At 46.0% G+C, this 24,539-nt stretch overlaps 1 protein-coding gene across 2 annotated transcripts; it reads right to left on the bottom strand.

Moving 5' to 3' along the window:
* Nucleotides 1-1,461: 1,461 nt before the first annotated feature.
* On the bottom strand, nt 1,462-23,776 carry LOC122641766 (probable inactive purple acid phosphatase 1). Of its 2 annotated transcripts, XM_043835060.1 has the most exons (12): nt 23,603-23,776; nt 23,306-23,400; nt 23,096-23,141; nt 22,798-22,920; nt 22,498-22,590; nt 22,205-22,334; nt 21,927-22,008; nt 21,543-21,675; nt 21,179-21,381; nt 20,962-21,087; nt 20,241-20,867; nt 1,462-1,473 (listed from the first exon to the last, which is right to left on the bottom strand). In XM_043835060.1, the coding sequence occupies exons 1-11, from the start codon at nt 23,774-23,776 to the stop codon at nt 20,252-20,254; spliced, it is 1,821 nt and encodes a 606-aa protein (XP_043690995.1). In that variant the 3' UTR covers nt 1,462-1,473; nt 20,241-20,251. The 2 variants fall into 2 exon arrangements, with proteins under 2 accessions (XP_043690995.1, XP_043690994.1); XM_043835059.1 differs by lacking the exons at nt 23,306-23,400; nt 23,603-23,776 and having other exon boundaries at nt 22,498-22,634; nt 22,877-23,120.
* Between the last annotated feature and the right edge of the window lie 763 nt (nt 23,777-24,539).

Consider the following 24,539-nt stretch of genomic DNA (forward strand, 5'->3'; position numbering starts at 1 on the left):
CCCCCAACCCCCACCGCTACCTACCCCATCCGCCTTCCCATCCGGCCTTACCCATTGGCTTCCTGATACTAGCGTTACACATCAAGCAATGCCTGATTTGCAATCTTTGTCCTCTTATGCACCGTACAATGGTAAGAACAGTCTCATGGTTGGTGATGGTAATTATGTCCCTATCTCACATGTTGGATCTTCTTCTCTCCCTTCCACCTCTCGTCCTTTAGTTCTTTCTAACATTTTACATGTTCCATCTCTTACTACTTCATTGCTTTCTGTTCATAAATTTGCTTTTGACAATAATACATTTTTTAAATTTCATGCTTCTCATTTCAATGTGAAGGATTCGACGTCCAATCAAATTCTGCTTATGGGGCCTAGTCACAATGGTCTCTACTACCTGCAGTCTCTCCAGCCATCATCTCCATCAGCACACTTTGCACATCTCACATCTTATGATCGTTGGCATCAAAGGCTTGGCCTTCCCAATGATCGTTCTCTTCGACTCATGCTTCGTGATATCAAGATTCCCTCATCGCCTCATTTATGCTCCGTCTGCCAGATTGGAAAGTCCTACCGTTTAACTCTTCGTGAAACAGATAGTCGTAGCAATTTTTCCTCTTGATTTAATTTTTAGTGACATTTGGGGACCAGCCCCTACGATTTCCTCTCTTGGACATCGCTACTTTATCATTTTTGTGGATGATTTTTCAAAGTTTATTTGGTTTTATCCCTTAAAAATTAAATATGATGCTTTTAATATATTCAAGCAATTCCAAGCCCTTGTTGAATGGCAATTTTTTAGGCAAATTAAAAGTATCCAAACTGGTTTGAGAGGGGAGTACCGCTCCCTCACCTCCCATTTTTCCAATCTTGGCATCCACCATCGTATATCATACCCTCATACTCATGAACAACAGGGTACTGTTGAAAGGCGCAATCACCACATTGTTGAAACTGGGCTCACTCTCTTGGCCCAAAGTTCTGTCCCACGGGCTTATTGGGATTATGCCTTTGAAACGGCAGTGTATCTAATCAATCGGATGCCCTCGCCCATCATTAGAAATATCTCCCCATATCAACTCCTCACCAATCACGCACCTGATTACAATTTTCTTAAGATTTTTGGGTGTCTCTGTTTTCCCTTTCTTAGACCCTACAATAGTCATAAAATGGATCCAAGGTCTGCTTCTTGTGTCTTCCTTGGGTATAGTTATCATCACCATGGTTACCGTTGTATGCATATTGAGTCTAGGTGAATTTACATCGCTCGCCATGTCAGGTTTGATGAACTACGCTTTCCTTTTCAGGAAGCAGCCAACACACCGCCCCCTCCCCACTTTCCCCTCCATCTTGGGTTTCCCTACCCCTCACCATTTTTCCTGACCCACCACCTCCTAATCCCACGCCACCACCCACCACGCCACCGCCACCTCCTACCCCTCCCCCCCTCCACTGCGGACTCCACATCTCCCTCACCTAGTCCGTCCCCCACACCATGCTTGACCCCTCAAACCACCCCTCCACTCCGCACTCGCGTTCTTAGTGACCTCTATAATGACCGCTCCACTGCCTTGCATACCCTTATCTCCCCCTCCAAAAACCCACCACCTCACCCTACTAAACCCACTTGTTATACTCAGGCTGCCAAGGACCCTGAGTGGAGATTGGCCATTTCTGATGAGTTTGCAGCCCTATTACGGAGTGGCACTTGGTCTCTAGTACCACCTCCTACTAATGTAAATGTGGTTGGTTGTAAATGGGTGTACAGGATTAAACGGAAAGCAGATGGCACTATCGAGCGTTATAAGGCCCGTCTTGTTGCTAAAGGATTTCATCAGCAGTAAGGCCTAGATTATGATGAAACTTTTAGCCTAGTTATCAAGCCCACAATAATTCGCACAGTCCTCACTATGGCTATATCCAATGGTTGGGCCGTTCGTCAACTTGATGTTCAAAATGCCTTCTTACATGGCATTCTCAATGAAGAAGTCTACATGGGCCAACCTCAAGGGTTTGAAGATTCCAGTCGGCCCAATCATGTCTGCAAATTACACAAGTCTTTATATGGGCTCAAACAGGCCCCCCAGGCTTGGTTCAGCTGTCTCTCTCAGTTTTTACTTGGGACTGGTTTTCAGGCATCACAGACTGATCCATCTTTATTTATTTATAAACAGGGCCACATGGCAACTTATGTTCTGGTCTATGTAGATGACATACTGGTTATGGGGAACCAGCCCACACATATCACCACTCTCCTCCAACAGCTTGCTTCGGAGTTCTCCATCAAGGAACTAGGTCACTTGAGCTTTTTTTTAGGTATTCAGGCTACATACTAGCTGGATGGGGTTATTCTATCTCAATCCCAATTCATTACAGATCTCCTACAGCAAGCTGGCATGGCTGACTGCAAACCAGTCCTCACACCAATGGCCACCACCATTAAAGCCTCCTTTGCAGGGGGTGTCGCATTCTCAGATCCGACTCAGTACAGGTCTATAGTTGGTGCGTTTCAGTACATCACCCTCACTCGCCCCAATGTAGCCTTCTCAGTAAACCGGGCGTGCCAGTTTATGCATAACCCAATTGAAGAACATTGGTCCATGGTGAAGCGATGATGCAGCCAGCGTAGAAGGTGACAAGGTGGAAGCCGCAACATTAATAAAATCCCAATTTATTAGGTAATCTATAGTTTCCTTTTTTTTCTTTTCTTTCTTGTAATTCTGGGCTATATGAATCATACCAGGAGGGAAAGAAAACGGATTTTGGGTATTGAATGAAAATTTCTCTTTAGAGCTTGGAACTCCATTAGAGTTTCTGCAAGTTTCTTCTTCTTCTTGTTCAATTAATCAACTCCTTGCAAACTCGATTCTCCTGATCCAAGCCTTCACTAAGGCTGTGCCATTTCTGGTATCAGAGCTTTGGTCGGAGAACGAGCGACGGAATGCCACCCCGACAATGCGGAGGTCACGCCGTCCCTGTTGAGGAAATTAATGCAAGAGATGAGGTCTTGCGTCTGCAGCAAGAAGTTGCAGCCCTGCGTCTAGAGAATGAAGCGCTGAAGACTGTCGTTCGACGTCCGATTCCGAATGAGGAGATGTCTTACCAGCACTCACCTTCTTCTAATGAAGCATCACCTGTGCGGGAGAGGAGGACTCACCACAATAGGTTCGTCCCTCAGGAACTGCGCGAGCCAGAATGGGACAAAATTGTCCATCGCAACATTCCCGAGTTCTCGGGCACAGCGTTCCTTGACGAGATCGTCAACTGGTTAGCCTTAGTCAACGAGGTTTTCCAGTACAATGAGGTTCCTGAGCACCGACGCGTTGGCATCATTGCTATGAGACTTCTTGGGAAGATTGTTGCATGATGGAGACGTGACAAACGGCTTCGTGCCAATGCTGGTAAAGCACCTATTACACGTTGGAGTAAGATGGAAGAAAAAATTCGAAAGAATTTCCTTCCCCGCAGCTATCACCGCGATCTGTACCATAAGTTCCAACATTTGCAATAGGGAACTCGCACGGTGGAGCAGTACACTTCTGATTTTAAGGACTTGGTGGTTCGCAATAACATTACTGATTCAGAAGAGATGCTCGTACATAAATATTTGGGAGGACTACAACCATACATCCAGAGCGTTCTCAAAGTGCTCGATATTTGGGACCTTGGAGATGCGCACTAGAGGGCCTTGAAGGTTGAACAGGCACGCTCCTGGAAATCCACATTTCCAACTTTAAATCGGACTACTCCAAATGCCAACGGTTTTGGCAAGGGGGACGTGCCAAACCCCCAAAGCCCATCCACTAAATCGTTCTACCCCATCGGGGGGTACCAACCAGAACCCGATTCCTGGGCTGCGGTGCTATGCATGTGAAGAACTTGGACATTGTTCCAATAGCTGCCCCAAGAAGAAATCTAATGGGAAGGGTCTCTTGTTGGAATACGAGCCAGAGGATCATGAGGAAGAACCACCTATCACGAACCCGCTGGTGATCCATGGTATGATAGTGAGGGTTAGCATGTATTACAGGCGGATTTCGAAGAACTGTTAATGATGTGGAAGATTTATCTCACACTGAGGTAAGAAACTGGCAACCAGTGGCTGCAACAACATCTTTCACTCAGCCTGTACTATCTTAGGCAAGGTGTGCCAGTTGATTGTTGACTCCGGCTGTTGTGAGAATGTGATCTCTGAGGAGGCGATACGCAAGCTGCAATTGGAACAACAGACCCACCCGGTACCTTACAAAATGACCTGGCTAAAGCGTGGGATCGAGGTAACCATCAACAAGCGATATCAGGTATCGTTATCCATCTCTAATACGTACTTTGACAAAGTTTGGTGTGACATCCTCCCCATGGATGCGAGTCATTTGATTTTGGGGCGCCCGTGGCTGTTTGATAGGAAGACAGTACACGATGGGTATAAAAATACCTACTCCTTCGAATATAACAACAAGAAAATTGTTTTAGCCCCATCTAAGGAGCCTCTTAAGACTCCTATTGCTGAAAATTCTAACCTGTTGTCTCTAAAAGATCTGCGCAGCATGGTGAATGACACACAGGTGGTCTATATTTTGTTGAACAAAGCTAAAGAGAAGGCACCCGTCTTACCCGTGCCCGAGTTGATCAAACCGTTATTGGAGGAGTTTGGCGATGTATTTCCTAATGAGCTACAGCAAGGCCTCCCATCCATGCATGACATTCAGCATCAGATCGACCTGGTGCCCGAGGCGTCCCTCCCCAACCTACCCCATTATTGCATGAGCCCCTCCGAGCACGAAGAACTGCGGCGTCAGGTCACAGAGTTGATGGAAAAGGGTTTTGTGCGGGAGAGCATCAACCCCTGTGCAGTCCCGGCCCTGTTCGTTCCCAAGAAGAATGGTGCCTGGCGCTTGTGCATTGATAGTCGGGCGATAAATAAAATCACGATTAAATATCGCTTCTCGTTTACGAGATTGGACGGTTTATTGAACCAGCTTTCAGGCGCCACCATTTTTTCAAAGCTTGATTTGAAGAGTGGGTATCATCAGATACGTATACAGCCCAGGGACGAGTGGAAAACCGCTTTCAAGACACGCGACAGATTATTTGAATGGCTGGTTATGCCTTTTGGGTTGTCAAATGCACCATCCACCTTCATGCGGTTCATGACTCAGATCTTGCGCCCCTACCTTGGAAGGTTGGTAGTAGTTTATTTTGATGATAATCTGATGCCCATCTACAACACCTCCGGGAGATTCTCTCTGTTTTACGCAGGGAACATTTATTCGCAACAACCGATAAATGTTATTTCATGCAAGAGCAGATTTTATTTTTGGGCTTCAATTTATCACGGGAGGGCATTTCTGTCAATGACGCCAAAATCAAGGTGATGCAAAATTGGCCGGTCCCAAGAAATATTCATGAAGTTAGAAATTTTCATGGGCTGGCATCATTTTATCGACGGTTTATCGCCCACTTCAGCTCCATTGCAGCACCATTGACCGCATGCATGAAGAAGGGTCAATTTGAGTGGACTTATATGGCACAACAAAGCTTTGAAGCACTAAAAGATCGGTTAAGCACAGCCCCTGTTCTAGCACTCCCCGATTTTACCATTTTATTTGAGGTGCATTGCGATGCATCCATCACTGGTATTGGTTCCGTTCTCAGTCAGGGAGGCCGGCCTGTCGATTATTTTAGTGAGAAGCTCACAAGTGCACGACAGCGTTATAGAACTTATGATCTAGAGTTCTACGCACTTTACCGCACTCTGGAACATTAGCGCCATTATTTAATACACAGGGAATTTATGCTTTACACCAATCACGAGGCGCTTAAGTATATTGTAGGGCAACAGAAGTTAAATTCCAAGCATGCCAAGTGGGAAAAATATCTGCAAGAATTCAACTTCATTATCAAGCACAAGTCTGGCGCATAGAACAAGGTTGCCGATGCCCTGAGTCGCAAGCGCACCCTCCTCTACACCATGTGCACCACCGTTCTGGGTTTTGAGTCATTCCAGGGCCTTTATTTGGAGGAAGTATTTTTTTTGACCATTTTGGAGGATGTGCAACATAAGAGAGGCGCTGATTTCACTCTATGTGAGGGGTTCATTTTTAAAGGGAATTGACTTTGCATCCCTGATTGCTTGTTACGCCTCAAAATAATAGCAGAGCTGCATAATGAAGGCCACTTTGGACGCGACAAAACACTACAGCCGTGTTGTCCCGCTATTTTTGACCTCACCTCAAGTGTGACATGGAACGATTTGTTATGCACTGCCTAGTTTGCCAAACTGCCAAGAGAACAGCCACAAACGCAGGGCTTTACTTGCTGCTGCCCATCCCTAAGGCCCCTTGGTTGGACATCTATATGGATTTCGTCTTGGGATTGCCTCGCACTCAGCGTGGAATGGACTCCATCTTCGTCGTTGTCGACAGATTTTCTAAAATAGCCCATTTCATTCCCTATCGTAAGATAATGGATGCCTCTCGCATAGCAGATCTCTTCTTCAAGGAGGTATTCAAGCTCCATGGCATTCCAAGTACCATCACCTCCGATCGAGACACAAAATTTCTTAGCGACTTTTGGAGGCAATTGTGGAAGGGCATATGCACCAAGCTGCAGTTCAGCATCGTTTTCCACCCACAAACGGATGGCCAAACAGAGGCGGTCAATAGGTCATTGGGTAATTTGTTGAGGAGTTTGGTTGATGACAACCCCAGGGCATGGGATGCTCGTCTGGCTGTGGGAGAATTTGCTTTCAATTGCTCCATTAATCACTCCACGAGGTTCAGTCCGTTCATGATTGTGTATGGCAGATAGCCCCAAACGGTGCTAGACCATGCACCAATACCTTATCCAGGGAAGCCCTCCACTACGGTTGAGGATATTATCAGCAAATTGTAGGTCATCCATGAAGATGTGCAGACTCGTTTGGAAACCGCCTCAGCCACTTACAAAGCCACCGCAGATAAGAAACGGTGTGAGGCAATTTTTGAGCCAGGCAATTTCGTGTGGGTACTGATTCCCCCTGAACGCCAGCCAGTTGGGAGTTATAGCAAGTTAAATGATAAGAAGGTGGGACCATTTGAAGTTCTAGCACGCATTAATCCTAATGCCTATCGTGTGAAACTCCCCTCCCACATGCGGACCTCTAATGTGTTTAATGTTTGCCACCTCACCCCTTACTTGGGTGATTTTGACGATGGGAGTTCAAATTCGAGGATGAATTCCTTTCAACCTGGGGAGAATGATGCAGCCAGCGTGGAAGGTGACAAGGTGGAAGCCGCAACATTAATAAAATCCCAATTTATTGGGTAATTTGTAGTTTCCTTTTTTTCTTTTCTTTCTTGTAATTCTGGGCTATATGAATCATACCAGGAGGGAAAGAAAACGGATTTTGGGTATTGAATGAAAATTGCTCTTTAGAGCTTGGAACTCCATTAGAGTTTCTGCAAGTTTCTTCTTCTTCTTGTTCGATTAATCAACTCCTTGCGAACTCGATTCTCCCAATCCAAGCCTTCACCAAGGCTGCGCCAAGTGGATTCTACGCTACCTCAAATACACAATTAAATATGGATTTCACATCACCAAATCATCTTCTCAGGATCTTCAGGCATTCACTGATGCCGATTGGGCAGGTGATGGTGACGATCGGAAATCTACAGGTGGATATGCAATTTATATGGACCCGACTTGTTCTCTTGGGCTTCAAAGAAACAAAAGACAGTTACTCGATCGTCCACTGAATCGGAATATAAGGCTCTTACCGATGCCTGTGTTGAGCTGACCTGGCTCCAGTCTCTATTTGGCGAGCTTGGTCTGTCCACGACCCAGGCCCCCGTGTTATGGTGTGACAACATCGGGGCCACATATCTCTCCACCAACTTGGTCTTTCATTCCCGTACCAAGCACATAGAGATCGATTTCCATTTTGTGCATGATAAGGTTGCCAAAAAGGAACTCCAAGTTTGATTTATTTCCACAAAAGACTAGATTACGGACATCATGATCAAGGGGCTCGGCAAGACGTGATTTTCTTTCCTTCGGGACAAGCTGAAGATTAGATCTCTCGAATATTCAACTTGAAGGGGTGTATCAGCCATAACAGCCTTCTTGTTGCATCAAGAAATCGCTCAGCGGTCCTTTGAGTGCCATAGTTAGATCTCTCTGAGCAAACAGATGTGGTTCCGGCCTAGGACTCTCCGATGCCTAAGTTAGATCTCTCTAAGCAAACAGATGAATAGTAGTATTCAAGATGAGTTAACATGTGTTCAGCCCTCCTCTATGGGGCTGTGTACCTTGCCTTTTATAGTAGTGTATGGCGGTGTGGAGAGTCCCAGTTGATGTAGAGTATTTGTCGTAAGTGATAGAGTCCTTGAGTAGCAGGGCTCCTCCTTGATAGGTTGTCTTCCCGTGAGATGTAGTGTCCTTGATAGACTTGGTAGTTGTCTTCCCATAAGAAGTAGTGTCATGGTAGACTTGGTATCCTTGGTGGATAGACCTCATCTATGTGGTAGATGAGGTTCTCAGTATATGAGTCCATTCAGAGTACGTGACTCGATAGGCGGTGGCCTAGAGTCCTTGGTGATGCGATCTGTGTCTTGTTGATGGTGGTGATGACTGCTATGTTCGAGGGAGATTGTGCCCGGGGATGATGTGTTCGAGGAAGCGCTGCCCGAGGTCTTCGTCCAAGGGGTTGGCGCCCAAGGAGATCCGTGCCCAAGGGGGTTGGCACCCAGGTCCGCACCCCAAGGGGGTTGGCGCCCAGGGAGGTTCATGCCCCCAAGGGGGTTGGCGCCCAAGGGTGGCCGCACCCGTGGGTGTTGGTGGATGGTGCCTGCGGTTGGTCCTTCACTGGCCCTGTTTTGGTTTCCTTTCTTGGTTCGGGACACGTGGCGACCTCTGATTGGTTGTAGTGAATTTGGGTTCATCATTTACCCCCACTCTCTTGGAACGGAGTGCTCAAGAGAGTATCCTCCACCTCATTGTATCAACTAGGGGGTTCCCTACAAATAATTTCTTCTCTGAGGGTATGCTTATGAATAACTTGGTGAGGGAGAGGTTATAGGTTCAAGCCCCTCCTTCCCCATCTTTTTGTCTCTTTTTTCTTTTTTCCTTCTTTTTGTAGATATATGCCTTTACCTCATCCTATTATTTCCCTTTTTGCTTTTCACTTCTTTCTCTCTTTCAAGCTTTTCTCCTTTTCGCTTTTTCTCATCCACTTTTCACTTGAGCTTTGGATCTGGTGACCACTCATTGTGCCCCCCAATTGTTTGATCTTTGGCCATAATGAGGGGCATCTTGCTTAGGTCTTAGACACCAGCCTTGCCCTTGGTGACGTTTCCCCATTGCTCGATCGACTTGCACTTGTTGTTGCTACGACATTCGTTTGCTATCTGTGGTCTGCACCCGAGGTGGTTGGCTTCTAGTGACGATCCACACTCAAGCGATTCGCGCCCAAGCGGTCCACACCAAACGATTCGAGCCCTGTAGTTTGTGCCTAGGGGTTGGCTTCCCGGTGGTGATCCACGCCCAGGCGATCTACTCCTAGGTGGTCCACACCAGACGATTCGAGCCCACAGTCCGCGCCTTGTAGTTGGCATCCATCAATCTGTGCCTGTCCATGTTTGGTGTGTATTGCTCTTCTCGTCGATTGCTTGGTTTTTGGAGACCTTCTTTCTGAGTAAGTAACCAGTTTGCTTCCTTGTCTATTCATGTCTTTGTCTGACGACTCTGATTCGACTTCGGTAGGGGTCAGATCTGTGGAGGCGTCTTCTTCGGGGTCATCTTCCCCTGCAGATACTTCTGCTTCTTTGCCTTCCCCCGTTGCCAGTGATGGGGAGGAGATTTTTGGAGATTTCGCCCCTAGTAGGGGTCGTCTGGTCTCCAGAGCTTCCACTTCTGTAGGTGACCCTAGGAGTAAATTGGCCCATATTGCTAGTGTTTTGACTTCTTCAAACTTGGCGTCCCTCCGACGAGAGTTCCATATACCCACTGATGTAGTGCTTCGCGTCCCTAGGCCGGACGACCGTGCCTACTCCCATCGAGGAGATGAGGTCTGCCTTTATGGCATTTTCTTTGTTCATGGTCTTCGTTTCCCTATCTCCCGCTTCATGGAGCTGATGTTGGAGCATTGGTGCCTTACCCTTGGGCAGGTGCTGCCCAACTCTTGGCTGGTCATATTGGGATTCTATGTATTCTTCGCCCAAATGGGGCACGCTGCTACAGTTCCCTTATTCTCTTACTTCTACGTGTTGAAGAAGGGGGAAGGTGGGTGTTACCACTTCGCCCGTCGTCTCCTTAGGGGATCTCTTGCCACGTTCGATCCTCTGGTGGGGATCACCAATTCGGTGAAGTACTGGAGGGATCGGTTCTTTTTTGCCACAGTCCCCCGATGTGCCTTGTAGTCCACCTGGGAGGTTATTGATATCAAGAGGGTGAACCGCCTTCTAGAGTTGAGCAACTTTGAGCGTGACTCCCTCCAGTGATGCCAGGGATGCGACCCGTTCGACGTTCGTCAGTTGGATTTTGAGGCCTTCTTGTGTCTTTGGAAGTTGAGTCCTAGTAAGATACTTGACTTCTTTGATATTTGCTTAGGTACTTTCCTTTTATGTATCCCTGGCTTGACCTGCTTTGTGTTTTTGATTGGATGTTGTTGTGCAGTGGACATCAGGCTGGATCTTGGCATCTTCCGCTCCAACCTGCAGAAGAGGAGCGCTCAGACTGCTGCTTCTAGGGGTGGTTCTCCTGGTGTGGTACCCCCAGCTTCTACTTCTCCTCTTGCGGTCATTGGGACCAAGAGGAAGGGGGGTCCTAATCCCCCCAGCTCGGCGAGGATGGGGCCATGTGTCATTCTTCCTCGGATGTCTCCTCCTATCTCTACCCTTGGGTCCGCTGCTCCACCCCCTTTTAGGGGGAAAGGGGTGCCCTCTGCTTCCGTTGACATTGCTACTGACCCACCGACCTCTTCCCCCTTGGTGCTGGTGTGGGATCTTCTGGAGGGAATGACATTGGCCACTCGTGGTGTGAGTCGAGAGTGGTTGGACATGGGAAGGCTTCCCGCAGAGCATTTGGTTCTCCAGGGGTTTAGTGATGCCATGCTCTCACAGAATCTCTACCAAGACATGGCTTCTGTGAGTTACTCTTCTCGTTCTCTTTGTGTCATTACTTCTCTTGTACTTAGGATGTTTCTTATGCCTGCTATGTTGATTGTCAGTCCAACATCGTGTTACGGAGGTGGTGCTTCGATTGGAGAGTCATGCTTTTCATGAGATTCGAGATAAAGCATGCCGCTGCGAGAATGTGGAGAGGAGCTTGGGGCATAGGGCTGACCGCGAGGAGGCTGTGGCACGTGAGCGGAGTGTGTCAGAGGAGCTCCGGGTGGCTACCGCTGCAGCGGGTCAGAGTTCATCTAGAGTTCAGGCCTTGGAGGAGGAGCTTCGCGCTTTGAGGAAGAGGCACGAGGTAGAGTTGTCTGAGGCTGGGGAGCGGGCAGTAACGGCGTATCAGCAGTCTCCTGAGATCACTGTGTACTTTCATTACTACAACCAGGAGATATATGATGGAGGCATCAGGGACTTAGCGGTTTGCATTCTAGAGAGGACCCCTGATTATGACTTCTCGGGTTCGCAGAGGTTATCACGCTACTACTCGAGACTGCTACAGTGGCTCATGTCCCCCCTGAGGATGGCGCTATGGAGATAGAGGAGGGGTGCGGCCGTACCAGGTGAGTGCTGCTCCTTCTCTGTTGAGGCCGACCGATGTCTTCTTTGGATCGGAGGCTGCTCCTCCATCAGATGCCCCATCATTTTATAGATGTTCTTTTTAGATGTTGAATTTGTGGAAGAGAACTTTTGGATTGTGACGCTTGCTTTTTGTCTTCCTGGGATTATATGTACTTGACTTTTTCTTTTGGTGATGTTGATATGACCTACATTTGATCCTTGTTGTTTTGATGGTTCTCGTATCTGTTCAACCCCATGTGGTTGGTAGTCCTTTAGGGATATATTGTCTTGGTGGTCTACGGACCTTGGTGGCCAACGGGCCCTTGGTAGCATAACGCCTTGGTGCAGTGGCGGTGATTCGATTGAGTGGTAGAAGAAGACAAGTATTCTTGAATCAACTCTTTATTTTGAATGAAAATCTTTTGAATTGCCGTTGAAACAGTGATGCCATCTACTGCTACTTGACTGCTACTGCCGATGGTGTTGTTGCTTCTACTGCTATTACTTCTACTGGTAATACTTCTTCAGGTGTTCTGAATTCTAGGTACGGTCTACCTTCTTGCCCCCCGGAGTTTTTCAGCGGTATGTCCCTAGGCATATCTGCTTGGAAACTATATAGGGTCCTTCCCAATTTGCTGATAGCTTCCCTTCTTTCCTTGGTTGTGATGCACTCTCCCTCCTTAGGACTAGGTCCTCCTGATGGAATAACCATTCACGTACCCTGGCATTGTAGTACTTGGCTGTTCATTGTTTGTAGGCTACGTTCCTCAGCAGTGCCTTCTCACGCACCTCATCTAGGAAGTCTAGGTTCACTCGTAGTCCATCTGTGTAAGTTCTTTTATTGAAGTGTAGTACTCTGTGGGACATGGCGAGGACCTCTACCGGTGCCAATGCTTTTGTTCCATATGCCAGGCGGAATGGGCTTTCTCTTGTGGGTATCCTTACTGTGGTGTGGTATGCCCACAGAACACTCAGTAATTCTTCGACCCACTTCCCTTTGGCTCCTTCTAGTCTTTTTCTTTATTTCGTCCAGCAGGGTTCTGTTGGTGACCTCCATCTGAAAATTGGCCTGTGGGTAGGCTACAGAAACAGGTCGATAGTCAATATTGTATCTTTGACAGAAGGAGCTGAACTTGGGGTTGTTGAATTGCTTCCCATTGTCAGAGACTATGATCTTTGGCACACCGAACCTATAGATGATGTCATCACGCACGAACTTCTCCATTTCATTCTCTGTAATTTTTGCTAGTGGCTTGGCTTCCACCCACTTAGTGAAGTAGTCGATGGCTACCACCAAGTATTTACGATTGCCTGATGCTGTTGTGCAGTCGCCCAAGATGTCCACCCCCCACATGGCAAAGGGAATGGGGTTGAGGATCGACGTCAGCTTGGTGGTGGGTAGATGGGGTACTGGGGCAAACAATTGACATTGCTCGTAAGCCTTGACGTATTGTATGGCTTCCTCTTGAATTCTTAGCTAGTAGAGTCCTTGTCGAAGGATTTTGTAGGCTAGATGTCGTCCTCCCATGTGGCTTCCACAGATCCCCTCATGTACTTCTGCCAGGGCATACTGGGCTCCCTTGGGTCCTAGGCACCGAAGCAGTGGTGTTGTGGCCCCCCTCTTGTACAGTACTCCGTGCAGCTCTCATCCTTATCTTCCTTGCCTCGACCTTATCTTCTGGTAAGACGTCATTCTGCAGGTAGTCGAGTATAGGGTCCATCTAGCTAGGCCCTTCCTCGATCTCATTGACTAGCTTCTCCTGGTATGCCAGTTCATGCAATATTTCCACTTATACTGCACTGGCTAGGTTCTTGAGTTCATCGTTGCCTAGCCTAGACAGTGCATCTACAGTAGCATTCTCGATCTTGGGTAATGGAACCATCTCGACCTTCACAAACTGCCTGATCAATTCCCGAGCAAGTGCTAAGTATGACACCATTCAATCGATCTTTGCCTCGTACTCTCCATTCACCTGGTTCACTACCAGCTGGGAATCACTCCGGATAAACAGGTGTGTGACTTGAATGGCCTTGGTTACCCGGAGTCCAGCGAGTAGTGCCTCGTACTCTGCTTCATTATTGGATGCTGGGAAGGCGAACTGTAGAGCATACTGAATTCAAAATCCTTCGGGGCTGGTGAGTATGAAACCAGCTCCGCTTACTGTAGCGTTACTCGAACCATCCACGAACATCTCCCATGATTGTCGATCCTACTCCTCTGATTCCTGTGCTTCTGTCTCTTTCTCAGGCAGGGTGCACTCAGCTACAAAGTCTGCCAGAGCTTAGCCTTTGATGGCCGTTCTAGGTTGGAACCTGATGTCATGCTCACTCAACTCAACCACCCAGGCGATCAACCGCCCGAAGATGTCGGGCTTGTGCAATACCTTCTTCAGTGGCAAGTTAGTGAGGACTGTGCTGGTATGGGCTTGAAAGTATGGTCTGAGCTTCCTTGCCGCGATTACTAGTGCGTATGCTACCTTCTCTATTCTTGTATACCTGATCTCTGCATCGATTAAGACATGACTCATATAGTAGATGGGCCTCTGTATTTTGCCCTCTTCTTTTAGCAGCACTGCACTCACTGCGACGGGGTCGCTGCCAAGTAGATCTGTAATTCTTCATTGGGCTCTGGGCGCCCAAGCAATGGTGGGTTCTTGAGGTATACCTTCAATTCTTCAAACGCTTTCTGACACTCTTCCGTCCATGCAAAGTCTTTAGGACTTCGGAGGTTCTTCAACGTCTTGAAGAATGGCAGACACTTGTCTCCGGCCCGCGACACAAACCTTGATAGGGCAGCGATCCTTCCATTCAACCTTTGTACTTCCCTGACTGTCATCGGGGGTGCCATCTCCTAGATGGCTTTGATCTTGGAGGGGTTGGCTTCTATTCCTCGTACTGAGACCATGAACCTAGGAATTTTTCAGACGTTATTCCAAAAGCACACTTCGTAGGGTTGAGTTTCATCTGGTTCCTTCTCAGTAGGATGAATACTTCTTCCAGGTCAGCCAGGTGTTGATGAGCATGGACGCTTTTCACGAGCATGTCATCCATATACACTACCATGTTGCGTCCAATCTATTCCTCGAACATCTTGTTGGCCATCCTTTGGTAGGTGGCCCCTGCATTCTTCAGTCCGAACAGCATGACACGGTAGCAGTAATTCTCCTTGTCCATTCGGAAGGCGGTGTAAGACTCGTCATCCTCATGCATGAGGATCTGGTTGTAGCCGAAGTAGGCGTCCATAAAACTCAGCATCTCATGTCCTACAGTTGCATCAATCAACAGATCAATCCTGGGTAGTGGGTACTCATCCTTGGGACATGCCTTATTCAAGTCAGTGTAGTCAACGCACATCCTCCACTTCTCGTTAGGCTTGGGTACCATGACCATGTTTGCGAGCCAGGTAGGGAACTTTTCTCCTCTGAAGAACCCTGTTTGGCTCAACTTCTCGACCTCTTCTTTGATGGCTGCCTATCGGTCGAGGGTAAAATTCCTTCGCTTCTGCTGGACGGGCTTCCTGGTTGGGTCTACATGTAGTCTATGCTCTGCTATGGATCTGGGTATGCCTGGCATGTCTGCAGTCGACCATGTGAAGACATCCATGTTTGTCTAGAGGAGGTTCCCCAGCTCTTCTTTCTGTTCATTGCTCAATAGTATACCAATCTATACTACCTTGGAAGGGTCATCCTTGCTGAGTGGCCATGGAACTAAGTCCTCGATCGGTCTTCCTCTCTTCTCTGTCAATTCATCTCTTTGGTTACTGACCAGGTTCTCCATGCACAGTGCCTTTCCTCGGATGTTGCCGTTGTTCTTCTTCATGAAGGTGGCGCAGCATTCTCTGGCCTTCTTCTAATCACCTCGTACTTCACCCACTCCATTGTCAGTGGGGAACTTCACCTTCAGGTGGATTGGAGATACAATGCCTCTAAGGGCTATCAAAGATGGTCGCCCTAGGAGGCCGTTGAATGACACCACGGACCTGACGACCATGAAGTTTACCATGATGGTCACCTGTCGAGGGTGTTCTCCAAAGGTGACGGGTAGTTCTACGGTGCCTCTAATGGAAGCTGTGGCGCCCGAGAATCCATGGAGGTAGGTGGGCTCTGGCTTAAGTTGATCATCTCTGATGAGGCATAAAACACCCCACCTATCAGAGGCTGCCACATGGCCGACCCGCTGACTGAGCCGGAGAGTCCTAAAGCCACCGGTTTTCTTGTGCTCAAGGCTCATGTGGCAACCAAGCATTGAAGGGCATAATCTCCAAAGCCAAATTGGCGTTGGCTTCCAGTGAGAGTACGTCCACGGACGCCCCTGTATCAATCAACACCCTATGCACTAGTTGGTTGGCTATCTCCACCTGTACTACCAGGGCATCCTCATATGGAAAGCTTACACCTTCCAAGTCTGCATCTAAGAAGGAGATCACCGTCTTGGTCCTTGTTATTTTGCTTGGCTTCTCTGCTACTCCCACGAACCTGGCATGGGCCTTGGCTTTTCTGGTTAATTCTTGCCCCGGTCCTCCAAGTATGGTGAGGATGGGGGCTCACTTGGTGCCGCTGGGTTCTACTACCTCTCTTCTTTCATCAGTGCGGTCTCTCTCCCTATCTTGATCCGCTCTCCTTTCTTCCCTCCTTGGTTCTCTTTCTCAATCACGTCCTCGATCTCCTTGGCCCGAACGACCATCACGTCTCCCCTTCACGTATTCATTTAAACTCCCTGCTTTCACAAGGCCTTCTATCTCCCTCTTCAGTTGGTAGCATTCCTCTGTGTCATGCCCATAGTCCTTGTGGAAGAGGCCGTACTTGTGAGGGTTACACTTCTCAAGTCCTGCCAGCATGGGTCATGGCCATTTGATTAGGTCACGGTCTTGTATCTGCATAAGGATCTGTGACCTGGTGGTGTTGAGGGGTGTGAACTCTAGGCTGCTTGCCCTCTTACTTCTCTCTGATCGAAGATCACTTCTTCCCGATAGGCGATCACCTTTCTCCTGTCATCGCTTAGTCCTTAATCTTTTATTCTCCTTGCGGTCATCTGGTGCTGACCTCTTGTTGTCTTGGGTCTTGCCTTCGATTGCCTTCATCCATGACTGTACTATCTCGGCCATGTTCGCGAACTCATTGCATCACTCTAGGATCTCTTTCATGGTCCAGGTCTCATGACGTGCCAGGTCCTTAATCAGTTCTATGTCATGGATGCCCCCAACTATAGCAGCATGCTGGGTCTGGTCATCCAGGTCTCTGACTTCTAAGGACTCCTTGGTAAACCTGCTGACATACTCCCTGAGGGACTCCCCAGGGTTTTGGATCACGTTCAGCAGATTGACCCTGATCTTCTTTTGCTTGACGATGCTCTGAAAGTGGGTCACGAACTGCTCGCATAGCTCTGTAAATGATCTAATCAACCTCGATCGTAGTCTAGAGAACCATGAGGTCGCCGCACCCTTGAGGGATGCAGGGAATGCTCGACAGGATACCACGTCCGATCCACCATATAGTGTCATCATGCTATTGAAATAGTTGATGTGGTTATTAGGGTCGGTGGTACCACTGTAGAGTTCAAAGGTGGGTAGCTTGAACCTGGATGGGAGTGAAGCTGACATGATCTCTTCTGAGAAGGGGTATTGTCCAAAGGTGGAGTGTGTTTCACCCTTGGTTTGCTTCTTCAACCCTTCCAGCTTTTCGTCCAACTCTCAGAGTCTCTTGTCTAGCTCTTCATCCCGTGTTTGTCCCTCACGTCTGACTGGTCGTTCATTGTGAGCTCGTTCGCGTCCTCTCCTTGAAGTCCCTTCACGTCTTGACTGTTGGTGAGAGGGTGAAGGGTCATGTCGTGATGAATCTTGTCTTGACCGCGAGGGGCTGGCTTCACGGTAAGTTCGGCTTTGCCCTGGTACATGACTTCCTTCTAGTCGACCATCAAACACCGACCTTCGGATGGACCCTTCTGGGTTAGGTACTACGGATCGGTGTGATGGCGTTCTCCCCTGATTTGACCGTGCTGGAGGATCCGCTGATCTCCCCCTAGGTTGGGAAGGCTCTCCCCGCTGTTTGGTGTGCCTCTCTGATCTGTCACCCCTGGGAGGGGTCCTTCTAGGGCTCTATTCACGTCGAGGGTCCGTCCTGCGATGGTGTGACGTCGTACGTTGCCTCAGGTAGTCACGAAAGAGTCGTTGATCCTCGAGGATTTGTCGCTGTAGGTCATTGATCTGACCCATAGTTGCTGGGGCATTGGGGTCAGGTACCACCTCCACCACCACTTCGTTGTTGGGTTCGACCACCGCAACTTGATCATCGTCTGGGATCTCCCTCTCCAGAGAGACATAGTCCTGGTCATTGGCTCTGCAACATGAGCTCTCTGGAGGAGGTGACCCATTCCCCTCTCTCGGGGCATTATTGGTGGAGGGAGCGGTCTTCTTGCATGCCATGGTTGATCAGATATGGAAACAAACTAGTAGAGGTGATGGCTAGCGTCGTTCCCACAGACGGCACCAATTTGTTGCGTCAAGCAATCGCTCAACGGTCCTTCGAGTGTCGTAACCTACAAAAGACCCTGGGTGACAAAGGAGAACCGGTGTGGTTCCGGCCTAGGACTCTCTGATGCCTAAGTTAGATCTCTCTGAGCAAACAGATGAATAGTAGTATTCAAGATGAGTTAAGATGTGTTCAGCCCTCCTCTATGGGGCTGTGTACCTTGCCTTTTATAGTAGTGTATGGCGGTATGGAGAGTCCCAGTTGATGTAGAGTATTTGTCGTAGGTGATAGAGTCCTTGAGTAGCAGGGCTCCTCCTTGATAGGTTGTCTTCCCGTGAGACGTAGTGTCCTTGATAGACTTGGTAGTTGTCTTCCCATAAGAAGTAGTGTCATGGTAGACTTGGTATCCTTGGTGGATAGACCTCATCTATGTGGTAGATGAGGTTCTCAGTATATGAGTCCGTTCAGAGTACGTGACTCAATAGGCGGTGGCCTAGAGTCCTTGGTGATGCGATCTGTGTCTTGTTGATGGCGGTGATGACTTCCGTGTTCGAGGGAGACTGTGCCCGGGGATGACGTGTTCGGGGAAGCCCTGGCCGGGGTCTTCGTCCAAGGGTTTGGCGCCCAAGGAGATCCGCGCCCAAGGGGGTTGGAGCCCGAGGGTGGCCGCGCCCGTGGGTGTTGGTGGATGGTGCCTGCGGTTGGTCCTTCACTGGCCCTATTTTGGTTGCCGTTCTTGGTCCAGGACACGTGGCAACCTCTGATTGGTTGGAGTGAATTTGGGTTCATCACTTTCATCTTTATTCTTTCTATTATTGCATGCAATCCCATGCAATCCTACCTTTCCATTATTGTATGCAATCCCTGGGATCTCTCTCAATCACATCCCTCTCTATATGATAATGATGATTGAGTTTCCAACCTGTGGATTCCTCTCACCTTACCTATAAATACACAATCTTGTAATATCTTGAAGGTTAAGGCAATACATTATTTCAGAATCCAATAAATTTAAAGTGATTTGTGTGTAGTAATTTTATTATGGATTGTTTAGAAGTATTATGTGAGAAAGGTAGAGTTACCATGATATGTGGTTATGCAAATAAATGGGATGAAATCTTAGAGTTCAAAGGGTGATTTTAGATCTCTGTTATTGGAAGCAAGATTGAGCTCCAGCTGACTTTGGCTTTTCATCTGTTTGAATGATATTACTTGCACCCTAAGATTGTGGCCATTCACTTGCTATGACTCATTGGTCCTTCACTAAGGTGAGTCCTTTGTTCACCATGTTTCAATTACACAATCTTTTTGTTATTCTTTCCTGCGATTCCAACTTGTAAGGTGAAGTGAATAGCCATTCCCACTTGTCCTCCTGTATGATTGTTGATTGAGTAATTGGTTTTGTTTATGCACTAATTTATTTTAGTTCAGTATTTGAATCACATTTGTTAGTTAATTTCTAGCCTTATGTATTTTCACTTCATAGAGCACATGTTATCATATGTTGAGATTATTATGATGGTGAAAGTAATTAGTTCTATACCCGTAGGTCTATCACATGATACTGTAAGTGGAGGGACTAAAATTCATAAAACTAGTACTTTTGGGGTTTATTAGTTATATCCATCTTAAGATGTACTTATTGAGTAAATAATATTTTTTACTAAGATTGACTTAGACTCATAAGTAAATAGTTCTATTTAATAGATTGAGTTTGAATAATATTGGCTACCTAGGTAGGAGCAATACCCCTTGCATCTCTATGAGGAATCTCCTATCCAATGGTTTGATTTAGTACAAAGAGGTAACCCGTCCCCTCCCTTTAATGGTTTGTTTGAATATCCCAAGGTGCATGAGAAAATATTCATGGAAAGAAATTTTAATTTGACTCTCTATCTTGGCAACAAACAAATATGGCTATCTGTAACCCAGGGCTCTTTATTCAAACTCAATGCTTTAACATACTTTTATTGATCTCACAAAATAAAAAAAAGAAAACATACTTTTATTGAAAGAGAAAAAAAAGATACTCAACCTTGATCATCTTCTCACACACACACACATACATAAACATTAAGAAGCCAATGTGGTAAGTGGGCAACTATCAAAAGTACAAGCCACAAGGGACGAATAATTCCGCTGGATGGTGAAGGTGTCATAAACCAACCCATCCCTACTCTTCTTGTATTCAAAGAGCAGGGTTGTATGGTTGAAGGCTGTAAGCTTAACAAATCCCCAATCCATGTCCTTATAAACACTCCAGCTGGGGGTGGTTGGTGAAAAATCATCAAGGCCCTGGCCTCCTCCCCCCGCAACTACATGGATGGTCCCATTCAAGGTGCCCTGGTAGAAATTTGACCCTGGCATCGTGCAAACGTTCTCGTACACTGGACATGTCCTTTCATAGTTATGAATATGGCCATACATAGCCAAGTCTACCTTGTATTTCTGCCAAAGCTGTTGAAGGCCATCCTTTCCCATTGGTTCATTAGAGGTGCCTTCTAAGGCATATGCCAAACTTGAAGAGTAACCCAATACCCGGTGTGCGATGAAGATAAGCCATGGCTGCCTTTGCCTATCAACAGATGCAAGGCAGTTCTCTATGAACAGATATTGCGGGGTGCCCGGTCTCCAGTCATGTTCCGTATCAGCTATGCAGAAGTGGAACATACCAAAATCAGTGGAGTACCTGAAACAGAATAGATAAAATTTCAATGTAACAGTCCATTAGAGCAACTTAATTTACATGGAGTACTCATACATAGATATGGGCAGATAGATACCAGAAGTTATCCTTGTTGGTTGTAGGAACAGTGAACATGGTCTCTGCTAATACACCACATTCTCCTCCCGAACCTGTAGTAGTATAGAAAGATCCTGAGTTGGGCCAGTCACGCTCATGGTTTCCACTGCAAAGACAAATCATCAACACACAATATCTATAAGAAAGATGAATTCATGGTTTGGACAAGTAATGGAAGTGAACAGAGGATTACAGACCTTGAAACCATGTAAGGTTTGGTTGACGCAATGGGCTCAATTTGTGCAGTGAACTGATCCCATTGTGAAAGGTACCCATTCGCGTATGTTATGTCTCCATTGTGGATGACTATATCATAATTGTTTAGGTCATTAATAAGCTGCTTCGTGGTGTTAAGGGCCCCGGGTTGGGGGCCATATTCGTTGGAACCATCAGCCTCAGCCTGAAAGGAGGAAAGCATAAAAGTAGATTAGTCTATCTCTGCTGTAGAAACATGTCAAAATGTTGTATGCATATCAAGCATGACCCTGAAATACTGATTCTATCATAGGCTTAGAGCCATTTACTGTTTGGGCTGAAGTTGCCAAAGTTTATTAATCTAACCTTTCCCATATCACCGAAAATAATTACACGCTGTAGAGAGTCTTGGCCAGGAAAAGGAGATGCCTTAAAACTGTACATTGGACTCCAAACATATGAACCATTGAACAATTTATGTCCGAGCTTGTATGTATACCTACATCATCCATGTTTTTAACATTTCAAGGTTAGGGCCCCCATATAGTCTGAATAAATTCAATGATTCAAAAGTCCTACATTGTAAGATGATTCTGGGAGAGTAACTAGAATAGATCTATAAGATATAGTAGCATTATTTTTCTTGATAACTAATAATAAATTGATAAAAGAGTTTTAAAGGGGGGAGGGGGAGGGGGGAATGCACATAAATTAGTCAAAAATAAGAATGATAAAAGCAGAATACATTACATTGCGTTAGGCCACAACTCCTTCATAAAACTTGTGTGTATGAAACCAGGATCACGGTATCCCACAGTAGTTGCTGGTGGACCTAAATATGGAAAACAAGAAAAATGTGTTATCTTCCATCTATCAAGGCTATTAGTTAGACAAGGTTGTTCTAAAGCCTTTATTTTCAGTCAATTTTGTGAATAATACCTTGTCTAAAGCCTTTATTTTCAGTCAATTTTGTGAATAATATAAGTACAAGACTAATTGAGAAGAGGAGGAAAAAAAAATTTACACACCACACAAGCTTTCACGAGTGAAAGTCAAAGTCGCAGCTGGGGAACGTATTTGAGTTTCTCCTTGTCGACCCCATTCCACAAAAGGTTCTGATTCATTGAGTCCATATCCACTTGTCCAAGTTACAGTCATCTGAGTAATCATCAAATAAGGGATCAATGGAAGACCAAGAATCACCAGCAGATAACTAATCCTCAGGGGAATTAGTGAAATTTGTGAAAAATTTTCCTGTTCTTGAAGACATTCTAAATTATGTTATCAAGTGCAGTTTACAATTAGAGAAGTACTGGCTTACTTCATTCCATGTCTGTCCTTGGGCTAAACGTGGGTAAAGAGGTGCGTTTGGGTATGCAAAAGCAACTATATTTGACACAGCAATCAGCTTCGGCTGTTGTTTCAAGAAGATAGTCCAAGTATGGTTAGTGTAACAAATATTATCTATCCGGATAGACTAGAGAAACACACACCCAAAAGAATAGAAGATAAACTAGAAAAAGAAAAAAAAAAAGTTTGAGTTAGGTTTTATATCATTTGATTGAATTGGAGACTAATGATGCATAGAACTTTGAGATCAGCAGAGTGTTATGAGGCATACATTGGACATTCCACCAGAAAATAATGCAAAAGCGAAATCTGCTCTCTGGTTTATCATTAGAAATGACAGAGTTCCATATCCAGTTGTGCTGTAGTCTGGAGTGGAGTAATTTGCATATTGGTACTGCACAAGAACAAAAATAATTCAAGTTTACATTTACAAAACAGTCATAAGTTCTTCCAGTTTAAATCCATAACCACCCATTAGATGATATTAGCGAAATTTCTATCAATAGGTAGTTTTACATTGGAACCATACTGTAAGAACAAAACTAAACCAAGGGTAGGGAAGCAAAAACCTTAATTGGAGCTGAACACAGAAGAGGTCCAGGACAAGTGGAACCACTGGAAATTTCAGTACCAGAAACTTTCTATTAGTCCAGGAACATTTAAATATAAAAATATGAGACACAGAAAATGAATTCTCTAGCACAAATATCATTTAAAAGCCTGGAACATTTCCCGGGAAAGCTAGATTCAATACTGAAGATGTATCATGTATGTCTTACTTTGCACCACTTGCTGGAGAAAAGACTCCAATCCAATCAGTATTTGATGCATTTGGAGAGCTAAATTTTACAGTCACCCATTCACTAGTTTCACCCTGAAACAATGAAAAAAACAGAAGAAAAATCCTGCATTAGTCCCTAATCCATTCACAATGAAGAAGAATACTCTGGAGCTGACTAGAGATTCATTATTGTGAAATCTGACTAGATATTTTAGTCACAGAGGATAGAAAGAATATATAAAATTTGAACAGATGAAAGAGACTATAAACAAAAGGCAGCAATCAAGAAAGGTACCCCTAATCCAAGGAGAGTTGGTGAAGCTGTCACATAAGCAGATTTCTCAAGAGCAATTCTTGCTTTATGAATAGCAATTCTTCCGAGAGGCTGCTGGTTTACACTTGGCTTTGCTACTCCATAGCTCGCAAGACCCAACAGAATCACCAGGAAAAGCAGCTCACTGATCCTCATAATGCCCATTTTCTGCAATCAATCAAACCGTTGGGGTCAAGGATCAAACCACATGATTGATGGGGTTGGAGATCAAACCGTTTTAATCCAACGGTTTGACCTTGGGTTATGAAGGTTCACTTAATAAAAAATTATGTTAAAATTGAGTAGTTGAAAAGAATATTTTCTGCCTAATTAACTTGCCAGTTGTCTGATAATTAGAATATCTGACCACTGTTATTTGGATACCATTTATGAGATTATCTAGACCAAATATCGGTTTAAGAAAAATTTTCCAAATCCCAGCCATGCCTTGTTTCTTTATCTGTTTCAACAATTAGGCCAGATTTGATATGATTTCTATTTCAATTTAGGATTGATTCTATGAAATAGTCAACAAATAGATTTTTGGTCAAGCAATTAATGAAATTGTTTAGGTTTTGTATAATATGAAATATTTTAAGAATAAAAAAATCCATTTGGTAGTTCAATTTCTGAGAATAGATTTTCTATATTTCTTTGGGAAGGCAGTTGATGGGCGGCGAGGTGGGGTGGTGGTGGTGGTGTGATGAGGTGGTGGTAGCTGGTTATGGTGATGGTGGCGGCCGGAGGTGGTAGTAGTGGCATGGAAGTGGTGGCGGTGGCAATGGTTGTGGTCCTGGCAGCGGGGTAGTGGTGGTGGTGGGGTAGTGGCAGTGGTGGTGGTGGTGGCGGTAGGGATGGTGGCAACGATGGCAGTGATGGTGAGGTAGTGGTGATGATGGTGGAGGGGGGTGGTGGCAGT

Source organism: Telopea speciosissima, chromosome 10, assembly GCF_018873765.1.
Source record: "Telopea speciosissima isolate NSW1024214 ecotype Mountain lineage chromosome 10, Tspe_v1, whole genome shotgun sequence".
NCBI lineage: Eukaryota > Viridiplantae > Streptophyta > Magnoliopsida > Proteales > Proteaceae > Telopea > Telopea speciosissima.